The sequence below is a fragment of the Aphis gossypii genome, chromosome X (assembly GCF_020184175.1).
Source record: "Aphis gossypii isolate Hap1 chromosome X, ASM2018417v2, whole genome shotgun sequence".
NCBI classification, from domain to species: domain Eukaryota; kingdom Metazoa; phylum Arthropoda; class Insecta; order Hemiptera; family Aphididae; genus Aphis; species Aphis gossypii.
The window spans coordinates 43,346,200-43,359,234 of record NC_065533.1 but is presented as its reverse complement, the minus strand read 5'-3'; the positions used below and the strand labels follow the sequence as shown (position 1 = coordinate 43,359,234).

Below are 13,035 nucleotides of genomic sequence, written 5' to 3'. Positions count from 1 at the left end.
TCAAACAAAATTATTTGTTGGAAAACATGTTCACCATTCGCGGTGCACCGCGCGTTTTCATAGCAATAATTAGTACGATGCACATGATTTACGGAACCCCTACCGGCGGGGCACGTATATAGTTATCGCGACGACGTTGGCATTTTAACGCGCGAATGATTCGGTTTTCGATGAAAAGTTTTGTCACGCGACTGTGGCGATTATTCCGAGAGACGGTTCATTCAATCGGTTATGCGTATTCTGTATATACGTCACCGGCGGGCCGGCGGCGTGGAAAACGGATAACCGTAAATATAATGGCAATAATTTATGAGCGTAATATTGGCGGAGAAAAAAAAAAAAAAAAAAACGCGAACAAAAAAACAAAACTTTATGTTCGATGACTATTGTTCAAACGAACGGTCTCTGTGTGCCCAAGATCGCGGAACGCACGCGGCCCGCGCGCGTGGCGAGGGAGATTTATTATAGTCGGATAATAATTGGATTTGGGATGACCACGACTACTACCGCGGTATAAAAACTAACAAGGCCTGAAAAACAAAAACGAGGCGAGTAAAAATCGTTTTTAAGTAGGTGGATATTCCACAAATATTATGACGGTAAGCTTTATTTGTTGCACTGCCGTTTCCGATCGAGGTCTGATCGTGATTTATGTCTGGAATTTTTAGATTTAGCGATCAGCTTAAATCTGCAGCGGCTGCTGTTGTAACTGGGTTTTTTCTTAAGCCACACAAAAATTATAGTATTAGAAATTAGTGATATCGAGCACAATATTGATTATTATCGTTATGTATAATGCTATCGTAGTCGTTTCGAAAATAGTTTTACTACATATAATAATTATTAACTAGGTACGTATAATCATATCCAGTCCTAAATCCATGTCTGCAGATGATTAATCAAATTCCATGTGATATATGGGTATATCACTATTGTGTTGGTTGTAGGTAATAATATCATCAATATTCATTGTGAGTTGTGACTGAAATATTTTAACGCGCTTAAAATATAATATATTATGGAGTCGTACATTAATCGAATCAAACATTTGCATCGAATTTATATACACACAATAACAACATAAAGCCACTGCTAAGCGATTAAACCTACAACTAGTGTCAGGTACCAGACAGAGATATATATAGAAATATGACAATATAACAATATTATAAATAATTGATGTCGAATCGATAACGCAGTTGTAGATACCTGAAAATATGATAAACCGATTCAAAACAATATTACTGTACTGGCTAGATTTAACGAGTTCGTTTTTAACTTAGTCAACCGACGGCCAAAGATTTAGATATTACGAAAATATTTTTATTATTATCAGTGTCCACGATGGGTATAGTGCTCTATAATACGTCACGTATTCACGTCAAACTGTCAAAACTCGTAGCTCGTATAATAAACGAATAAATTCGATCAGCTTTTGGGCTGCAGTAGGTTTTAATTCATAAAAAAAGATGGAAAATGTTTTTGATGACGGCCTCTTGAATAAATTATTATAATTATTATTATGCACTGAAATGATAATACACGCGTGGTAACGTAGGTCATCCGTCGCCAACTAAAAGGTCGAACAAGCACATAATATAAGTGCGATTTCAAATTATATTTTCAACTGATGGGTCATTTCCGGACGGATTATGATATACACTCGGGGTCGAGGAAGTTTCACTGTAGTTCAATAAAATAAATATTAAATTAATTGCCTCCGAATAATTATTTGTAAAAAAAAAAAAATTAAAATATTGTGAATAATATATCGATATAGTACACATGAGTTCATTTTTTGGGTATCCTAAAGTTAATCATTTTTTTTTTCAATACAATATAATATAATTTTCAATAATAAAATGAATGTATCACTGCGTTTTAGATAGGTTAACTTAATCAATGGCATACCCTACCCACCTTTTAACAAGCGGCTTTTTAAAAAATCAAAATCACCGAAGTTATAGTAGAAAAATAAAAATAAAATAGTCACATAGTACGATTCGAGTAATATTATAACGAGTAATTTATTTGTAAAACTATATATTTTATTGTAGAGTATTATATTTTTATCTGCAGTTTACAGACAAGTTAACTTCGACAAACATGAAAAAATTATTATTTTCTCTTTAAAAACATTTTAATACAATTAATTTTTTTTATTATTATTTTTAAGTATAATATAGTTTTTTAATTTAACTCTGAATGTTAATCTGTTTTTTTTATACACATGTAAAATAAAATTAAAATAAATTATTTCATAACTTTTTGTTAAAAAATGATATTTTTATCAATATCGCTTTATTTTATTAAGTAGTATAAGTGTATTGTAGTGATTTCTGTTTTTTCAGACTCTACACTGTAAAAAAAAAAAAAAGCTAGCAACGGCACTACAGTTATATCAGCTCCGCGTTAGTGATTAGCTATATTAATTATTACAATATTATAATAATACGTATTACTTATAAAGTGCGTGCGTCACATTATACGCGATGGACCTAATTTATTCTGTTATTGTCACACAATAATAATAATATACAACACAAACGACGTTATAATATATTGTAGCGCACTCGGCGGCGGTATCGTTTATGTGCGTGCATACGATTAGCGTGTGTTAATTCGACGGGCCCAACATTAGAGTCGCTAGGCATATTATGCATGCACACGCGTGCCACATGCGTTCGAAATACGCGACGACTAAATAATATATAATATCGGTAGTTGATACGGTAGCGGTCGGTCCGTCAGCCCTTTCTCGGACCAGAGGAGAAAATTTACATATTATCGTATAATATTGTTTAACACATGCGTTATTGTTATTTCGTATTATTATTATGATAAAACCGCGGGGGGGGGGCGGTTTCTAAAAGGAATGGGGAGGATAATTTAATTATGCTTTTCGGAATGTCAAAAGAAAATTTTGATCGTGAGGTTTGCGATACAGTTTAATCTTAGGTAGTTTCTGGGCGCTATATCACACCTCAATCATCACGTAGGTATATACGTCACGTCGATGGACAAAATATTCACTCATCTATAAAATGTATACAAATAATTATACTAATAATTCAGTACATCGCGTTGTTCGAAAAATAACAAACAAAAAAAACGTACTAAAACATCGTTACATTATTAGAAATTTAAGTATCACACGATTGGTATTTATATTTTTATGCCACAGATCTATAAGAAATTTGTTTTCAAAATATTATCCAAAAGAATCTCGTCCTCATAGCCATACCATGTACTCATCACTATACGATATGATTGCGGCTAAAATGTTCTTATTTAAATCAAAAGCATTTTTTTTTTGTCTGTGTGCTTGGCTTAAATAATAAAATAAAATATAAATGTACGTATTTTTTTGAAGATACAGCATAGGTCTGTACATCAGCAATATCGTTTTCAAGTGTATGCGATATTTTTGATTTATATATTTTATTCGGTTGAAAATTATAAACCTATAGACAATATTTTATTTACTATACTCTACCGAATGCTATGTAGAACGGCCCATAAGTAACATTTTGTTTGTTTTCGTTTATCTGTGATAATATTTGCTCCATTTTCACAGTACAAATTTGTACTGTGATAATTTATATTGTTATAATATTAGCATATTATGAGTTAACCGTAGAAATGCAATAACGAATATCGAACAAGTGTGTTATTAACTATTAAAACACATTTACATCATCAGTATTTTACTTGAGTTCAAAGTAGACAAATATTTTTTCTCGTTCAAACTTTGGGTTTTAAAAAAACATATTGAGTTTTCTGTAGTAAACGTTCACCCGTAAAATAATAAAATAGAACTGTAATAATATTATTGTCTATTGAAACGAAAAAAAAAACACAATAAATAATAATATATTTGGGGTTATTATACTTATCATTTATCTTTCCCTATATTGTGACGAACAAAAAAAAAAGCAAATAATATGTAAACTCGACAACAAAATTATATCATCAAATGTTCGCATAATATTCTTCGAGATTGACGTAAACACACGTATATATGCAGTTCTACTATTCCTGTGGGGTGGATCCAATGTTTGCACTTGGTATGTTTGCAGAATGGTTGTAGAATGGAAACACTAAATTAACATTCGAACATTCCATGTTGTGTGTTTGCTTATGTTTTAGACTGCGTACTATATAACGATTCACGGTATACTATTAGATGTACCTGAACAATGTAATGTATTAAACCAATTAATATTTTATTAGATTATACGCAAAAATCGTTGGAACACAACTATGCTAGGTAAGTATACCGAATCCCGGGAAAATGAAACAAAAACATTATTATCTGTAATTTTCGTCACTGTTCATATATCATTACGATAAAAAAAAACAAAATTCTGTAATATATTTTTAAAGAATTTAAATATTTATATTTTTTTGTTGAACATCCGATTGAAATCATATACTTCAAGTGAACGACCACTATTTTAAATATCTTTATTTATAACGATTCTACAATACAAATGAATGTACTATACATACACAAGTTTGTATTCACTAAAATAATTTATACCTACTATTAAATTTGTAAAGTTACCATTAGGTATCGCTTCAAATATATGTAAATATGCGCATAAATATATACTAGTTATATATAATACTTAAACAACATATTGAATGCGGTGTGTCTAAGAAAATAGAAGTAGAACATTGGAATCGAACCAAAGTTTAACAGCTTCTTGGCACAGTAGAAAACGAGGTTTTTTGACTTTCTAATACGACCAAAGTTTGTATCATATGTGAACAAAAGCTACAATAGTGAACCCTCGAAATCTGTTCACTGTACTCGTACTGTGTCAAATTAAATTGTTCAAAACTACAAATAGACTGTGACTGATCTCTATGAGATAACAACAGCAGACTTTAATTAGGAAAAAACACAATTCCATTGTCAGCTTGTTTTTCGTGTGAAAATGTCGTAATTTGGAAAGTTTGATTTACTTTAAAAGTGTAAAAGGCACACTAATCTAATATACATTTAAGTTCTTCAAAAAGTTTCTCCCGAAATCAAATTACATTCATTCCAATCTTTTCTATTATAAAATGCATGTAGGTATAATAACTAATTACTAATTAGTTCTAAAGTAGACACATATTATAAATTAGTTGAACTAACTATTTAAATGTAAACTATTCTTAAAATAGTTTTTGTATTCTGGGAGTATGGAAACAACTATTGTTAAGTTTTTAAGATAAATAAAAGTCAAAGTTATCACGTAAAAATTATAATTAAATAAACTGTAATTGCATATTGTTAAATGCCATCACACGATTTGATTACATTAAAGAGAAATCCAAACAAATATTGGTTTCTTAGTAAAGAATCTAGAACATTTGTTACAGTACAACCGAAAAATTTCCATTTACTATTTCTTGTTGATTTAAAACTAATTCTAAACTAATAATATATATTAGAATTTTAATATTCATGCTTCACCAGTTTAAAAGTATATGCACCTCGAGTTAACAAACAGACTCACAACAAATCTCTAAACTGCCAAAACTATGGACAAACACTCCACGAATATCTCCGTTGTGGTGAAAACCACAAAACATATTAACTACAATTTAACACCTCCCGTAAAATATTCACTAGACAATGTTAATACTCCCAAAACATCCAATGATATATATTATATACCAATGGCCAACTACAGCAAACAAATAAAGATGTAGAAAAAAAATAGTGTTAAGAATATAATATTTAACTTAACTGGACCTGAAATAAAGAAATACATTGGTCGATAATGAAGTAGTTTATGTTAAACGATGGTTTGAATTTTCAAATTAACATGTATGGGTGATTCATTTATGATAATAAATAATACTCTATTGTTAAAATTATTATACGTATGAATATTGAATGAAGTAGCTTCAAGGATGCGAATGTTTGACGCATTAATTCACCCAATTTTTTGAATTAAATATATTCAAAATAGTTTTATTATTGCTTTGTATATTGGTTTATTTGCTATTCAAATGTATGTCGTTTTAATAATGAATATAGTGAGTATAGTCTTGTTTTGATTTTTATTGATTTTGTCTTCGTATAGTGTGTCTAAGTCAGTAATTTTTATAAAATTATTCTTAGGTATTTTTTGGATTGTTGAATTGTATTTGGGATGTTATCATACTTGATTTGTGGAATGACTTTTTGACTAATTAAACACATAATTTTAATGATTCTGTTTGATTTAATTTAATTGTTAGGACTGTTTTATTTTAGAATTATCTACAATATTTAATATATTAAATTGTATAGTTATGATAACTGCCAATTTCACTGTGAAAATATGGTAATAATTAATTGAGAGAATACACTGTTTCGTTGATAAAGGTCAAGGAAAAATGTGATATTAATGTAATGGGATATTTGTTTTATTACACCTGTATTAGTAGTAGGTACATATAGGTACATGGGTACGATACGAATATTACAAGGAATATATAAAAGACGTATTCAATTTATTATTACCTATAAAAATAAAATAATAAAATAATAATATTGTAGTGTACTATTGGCAGTTAACATGAAGTTCAATGATATAAAATTACACTCCATATTTATATATTATTATATTATATTATAGGAATAAACTATCACATTACACTATAATAATAAAATATATACACTCTATGTCTTACAACCATTGATTTTTTTTACACACCTTTTTTAAAAAAAAAAAAAAAATCAACGCGTAATGTTCCATTTGTTCCCTTTCAGTTATATCGAATTCCGGAAATATAAACCTCATGTACAAATATTTAAATAGCCTATGGTGATTTATAACGCTTCCTATTGAACTTCATGATAATCCTATACAGGTCTATTTGGGTATTAAAATTTCATAAAAATCAAATTGCGTACCAACAGTAAACCCATAATATAATTACTACTTTTTATATTACTAATGAATAGAAGTATTTTTTTTTTTCACTGCAAAACCAATTTACAGTATTATACGTTTAATGATGAAATATAACATCACAAATCATCGAAGATGTGCAAAAAAAAAAAGAATAAAACATTTAATTAATTTTATATATTCTATGAAGACCTATAAAATATAATGGTTAAATATTTGCTTTTGTATTAAATATGCTTACGGAGAATAATAAATATTGTGACAATATCGAATTCTCATTATGGTGAAAAATATTACATTTTTTTTTTCTTTTTTCTTTTTATTAAAAACCAAATTTAGTTAATAGATTTTAATAAAAGTTAATAATTTTCTTCTACAATAAATTATCATTACAGCTACATAATATGAAAATAATGTTAAATTATATTGATAAAAAAATCCATCATTGTACATGTGTTTAGACATTAATTAAATTTTCATTTAAATTATCATAGCACAATATTAAATTGATTAGGAAGTTAAGTAACTGTGAATAGGATTATTTAAATTATTAAGTATCAAGTAAAGCGTATATATTATGTTTTATAATTTTTTATAATTTATACTGATTGTGTATTATACACATGTTTATTTAACAATAATGAACTAATAACATATGGTACTTAAAATAAACTAAAAAAAAACTTTTAGTATAATATTATTTTTACATTTTATGTTTTGTATAAAGTATTTAAATTTATTAATAACACTTTTCTTTGAAAAATATTAATTTTAAATTGCAATCATAACCATAAATAAATATTCTATTAAATGAATAAATTAAAATGAAAACAGCTTTTACAAATATTATTTAAATTATTTTTTAGTGAATTATGGTACTGTTTTAAATATTGAGTTGTGTGATGGACGTATTAATTGTACAATGATCTGTGTTTTTCTAGTATGTTGAGTAAATTAAAAATGATTCAGCATTATACTTTGATGTTTATTTTTTGTCGAAAATTATTTATAGCTTCTACGAGACTAAAAAGCCCAGTATTTTTTAAAATAAACAAAAACAGCAAGAATTTTCTAACAAATTAAATAAATAAAATCAATTATATGTATTTGTTATTACTCAAAAGGTAATTACTAATTACTTTAAATTGCCACTAAATTTGTATCTTGGAATTTCCTAAACATAGTTACTATTCTCTACATTTTCAAGCTATTTTTAAATATTTAATTGTCCATTACTTATATATTTTTTTTTTTAATAAACGTTGTTAAAATTTTTTCTTTTGTTTAAAATTTGAGTTACACTATATAAATTTAACATTTATAAATATACATGTATATAGTATATAGAATTATGTGAAATTAACAGTACATTTTATGTTTCGTTATGGACATTTTTTTATTGATATTGTAACTATAATGTTATATTCAGTCAATCCATGATAATATATTACGGTCGTCTATTATTTAAAATTGTATCTTAAATTTTTTCCGAGAAATATAATATAAACCAATTGTTCTACTTTATTCATAATATTAAAATTTAAGATTGCTAATCGCAAGCATATTTTGGTACCTCATAACATGTAATATTCCAATATGAACTAACTTTTTTCTTTCTCTATACAATTAATTTAGTATTATGTTGTTTGAAAATATAAAATTATGGTATTAAAGAATGAAACATTTTATTGCGTGTTGAGCAGGTGTATTATAGTTTATAATACTACGTATTTATAATGTAACATTGAAATAAATTTAATGTTACCACTTTTATTTTTTGTACCCTCAGTTAAATAAATTATTGTTTACGATTTATTTCTTTAAATATTTTATAAAACTATTTTATTTTCATATTTTAAAACCCTTTCAAACATATCAATAGTTTTATTTCAATACATTATAAATAATGCAAACAGTCACATAAAAATAATCACATGTATAAAACTAAACAAAATAAGGCAATAATTAGTATTGTATTGATATATACTTCTGTTTGTACTTACAGTATACGATCATCCTTTTGATCATGAAATCTTCGTCGTGGTAAGTGGACACGACGCATCTGTAGTCGCCGGACAACTCGATGGTTGGATTGATGATGTGCAAGGCCCTGTGTATAATATATATTATATATAAATATTATTGTTATAGTTAAGTTAATGTACATTTACTATACTATTTCAGTCCGCAAAACATGCTAATTTAAGAGTCACATATTTTTACTGACAATTTTTTTTTTTGTTTTGGTTAATGCAGGGGAACTGCCAGATTATGCAGGTCAGTATTATTTATATCATTAAATTAATATAATATATTATTATCCTATGAGTAATCCCCGATTTGCAGATTAATTCAAAATTATTCAGGTAAGATTGACTTTACACAAGTGGCCCGAGTAGGGTATATCACATACCACGAAATATAACAATATTTGGTTATATTTTTTTGCATTATCTGAGTAATTCAAAACTGTGCACCGATGCTTGAAAAATCGTGAAATGTATGCTTTATTTATTTTTTTAATTTAATTTATTTGAAATTTAAAATTAATAACGGAACATTATTAAACATTATAATTTTATTTCATTATAACATCAAAAGAGAAAATATGTCTATCATCATTTTATAATATCAAATAAATTAAATAATTTCAAATGTATAATATCTATTAAAAGGATTATTAATAATGACTGCCCGATGGCTGTGTGGGATTAAGTGCATGACTATATTATACCATACATATTTTTATCTGCTTTCGAAACAATGATCGACGCTGTCAATACTTGCTAATATTAAACAGTTATTTTTCTCGTCCATTTTTAAAACTAATTGGTTCAATATGTTATTGCATACAACTTGTTTTATTTTTTTGTATATTTTTTTTATGCATTATTCGTAATGATTCATTTCAACTTCAGTAAAATATAGTATCCTGAGTGATGTAATCAAATCATTGGAATTATGAAATAAATTTAATAATTAAATGATTATAAATTTATAATAATTTAAAATTTAACAGCTCATTCTAAAGTTCATCAATTATACTTCAAATTATTTAAACATGTTATTTATTTATTTATTTTATATATATAAATTATTTTTAAACTGTTATTGTTTAACATAAAATAAGATTGATAGGATGTAGAATCTTCATTGTGAATGAGATGTATAAAAAAATGTAAAATATATCATTGAATTACAAATGAATTAATATACTCTAATTTCAAATTCAATTCCGCACAGATTCACCTTAACATATTGACTTGAAACTTTTTGTAGCTCATTTCAACATACATATACACACATTGTATGGGTGAGACTAAGAAAAATGAAAAATAAAATGTATAGTTATTACTTATTAGTATAGTATTTTAAGGGACCCTCTGATGTAGATTAAGTGTTTATATTAACAAATTGTGATTGGATATATTAATTATTAATACGCCGTTAAGAACAATAATTGCTAGAATCTCTTATTTTATTTTACCTGTGCATGGTTTCGTTGTCGTCAGACACTTTGTAGTCAAGATTGGCTCGGTGACGGAATACGCCGATGCTCAAAGGTTTTTGTCCGGGAATCCACTGATAAACTGGTCTGGCGCTGTTGTTAAAATACCAAGCTACCACTAGACCGATAGAATTCGGACGTAGTGTGTACAAGCAATCAAGCACTACGCCATTTTTTACGCTGGCCATCACGGAAGTTGGCACTCGAAGCTCAGTGAGTGTTACACCGCCTGCAACATACAACAGCATCGAATACGACGTCAAAAAAAGTTCATGTAAAGAAATTAATGGTAGTATGGAAGAAGAGACCATAACACGATAAAAGCTGATTTTTTTTTTTAAATATGAATTAAAAAAAAAAATTCTGGTTTATAATATCAATGCCAGTAACAAAGTATTTCTAGGTTAAAAATATATTTTTTTTTTATGAATAAACAAAACGCGGACCATAACTATAGTCTTTTTAGTCGATAAAACTAGATTGGCTCTTGCGGTGAATACATTCAAAACTGATCGGAAAGCGATTTCTACGATCACCGTCAGATCATACAAAACTATGAATACATTTTAACATCTTAAGATAGGTATTCGCTTCAGATTTATGAATACACGATGATAATTTTTTTTTTTAAAAATGCATATGTCACTTTTAGTACTGATTTCTTCGGCGCGCACTGATGATATCGTTTCTTTAAATAAACTTATTGTAACACCACATGTGTGCTGGACAGAAAACTATCTGTGAATAAAATTACATCACCATTCTACCAGAGATGGACGTGCTTGGAATATAGTGCACAAAGTTTTCTGTTGACATGGCCACATTTCACAACATGGATGATCATGTTCAAATAAAGGTTTTATAAACAAAAAATATAAAGAATAAAACGAATACGTAAGACATACACGTGGCGTTTTAAAATGTATATTATAAACGTAAGTTGCGTCTAAATGTCGTGTATTTATTGCAATAGTACAAAACCATCATGGCAATGTTGATCAAAATGTAATATTAATAAAAAAAAAATAATGAATATTAATGTTAGAACAACTAAATTACTCTGAAAGAGTACCGTCCAAATTTGGCGACATACCAAGTTTTCTACATTTACATGACGCAATTTATCAAAACTTTTATCAGCTGATGCATTTTTCTCTGCACAAAATCATTGATTACAACTAATTATTGTGTTTTTTTTTTTAGCCATCTTACTATTATTTATATATACCAAGTACTATCATACTATATACGTCCTTTTAAGATGACGTCGATTACTCGTATATCAGTTGCAGCTAGACATAATTACTGGGTTGGTAGTTACATGAGAGTGATTTATGTATCATACAATTTAATACGACGTTCCTAATAAGTGGCCCTACACAGAAATTAAAAAAATATCAAATATATATTTATAGATATTTTAAGTTACTATTTTGAACTTTAAATCGGATATTTACACGAAAAAAGGATTTCAAATGTTATGTTGAAATTAAAAAATATACTTAGAAATAGAGCTTGACGTCTTACTCACGGCTTATCATTACGTTATATGTAAGCAACCATATTGTATTATTAAGTAAAAATAAAACACATCGGTACATTATAATGAACTGCTCAATGAAAAATAATAAGTACGTGGACACGTGGTACACTTGAAAACTACTATACAATACCACAAATTTGATTTTACATGATATTCGTAGAATTTAAAATAAATTGAATTAATGTAGAAGACTTGATAATTAGTGAAAATATAACTTTATTGTGAAGACTTTTATAGTAATTTTTATTTTTTTAGTATCTGTATTGGGAAAAAAAAAATATTTGTATTAATATATATTTTATAATTTCATTTTAATTTAGATAAAGATAATTTAATAAGACCTATGTGTTAACTCATATTTAAAATTTGTATTCAATATTATGCAATATTATTGAATACTTGTAATAGATAACGTTGTAAGTAAAATAAAAAAAAATATGACATTAAGTAGTAGTTTCTATGCTATTGAATAAATTATCGTATTATGTTTAACGTCTGTCCCGTATTATGAAATATAATATTAATCTAGTACTTGGCCAGATCTAGATGGTACGACAAATTGAATATTAATTTTGCGAGCAACCTTGTATAGTTGTATAATATGATAAACATATATTGTATTATATAAAATAACACATATAATATATTTATGTAATCAGTAAACGAAAATACCTTTTGAAATTTAACTATTAACCGACCAAAGGGAAAAATAATTGATTTTGTTAACAATTATGACACAAACATGCTATTGTATTCTATACGAATACAAGCTTTGAACGGTATTGTAGACAGTTAATAATATTATTGTCTTATTACTGTAATAATATCATAATAAATCTTGTTATCTCTCATCTTGCTCTCTTTACAAGTTTAAGCTATTTTTTCCACAAAATTATTATAATTAAACCACTTATTAGGTTCATCTCGAGTGGCATATTTTAATTGTATAATATGCGACACGAAGCTTTAATTAGAAGGTAAATAACATTAATATATATATTTTTTTTTAGAACAATAAAATATTCACAGTTCACAGCTATTCTAAGAGCATCGCATTCACATATTATTACGCTTAAAATTATATACAT

At 27.1% G+C, this 13,035-nt stretch overlaps 1 protein-coding gene across 1 annotated transcript in view; it reads right to left on the bottom strand.

Moving 5' to 3' along the window:
• The window catches only part of LOC114122546 (uncharacterized), a 332,686-nt gene that overhangs the window by 181,561 nt on the left and 138,090 nt on the right, over positions 1–13,035 (bottom strand). Inside the window, exons 3-4 of the mRNA XM_050206568.1 lie at positions 10,384–10,633; positions 8,900–9,006 (exon numbers count right to left, since the gene is read on the bottom strand). Coding sequence (XP_050062525.1) covers positions 8,900–9,006; positions 10,384–10,633 — 357 coding nt within the window. The remainder of the gene's footprint in view (positions 1–8,899; positions 9,007–10,383; positions 10,634–13,035) is intronic.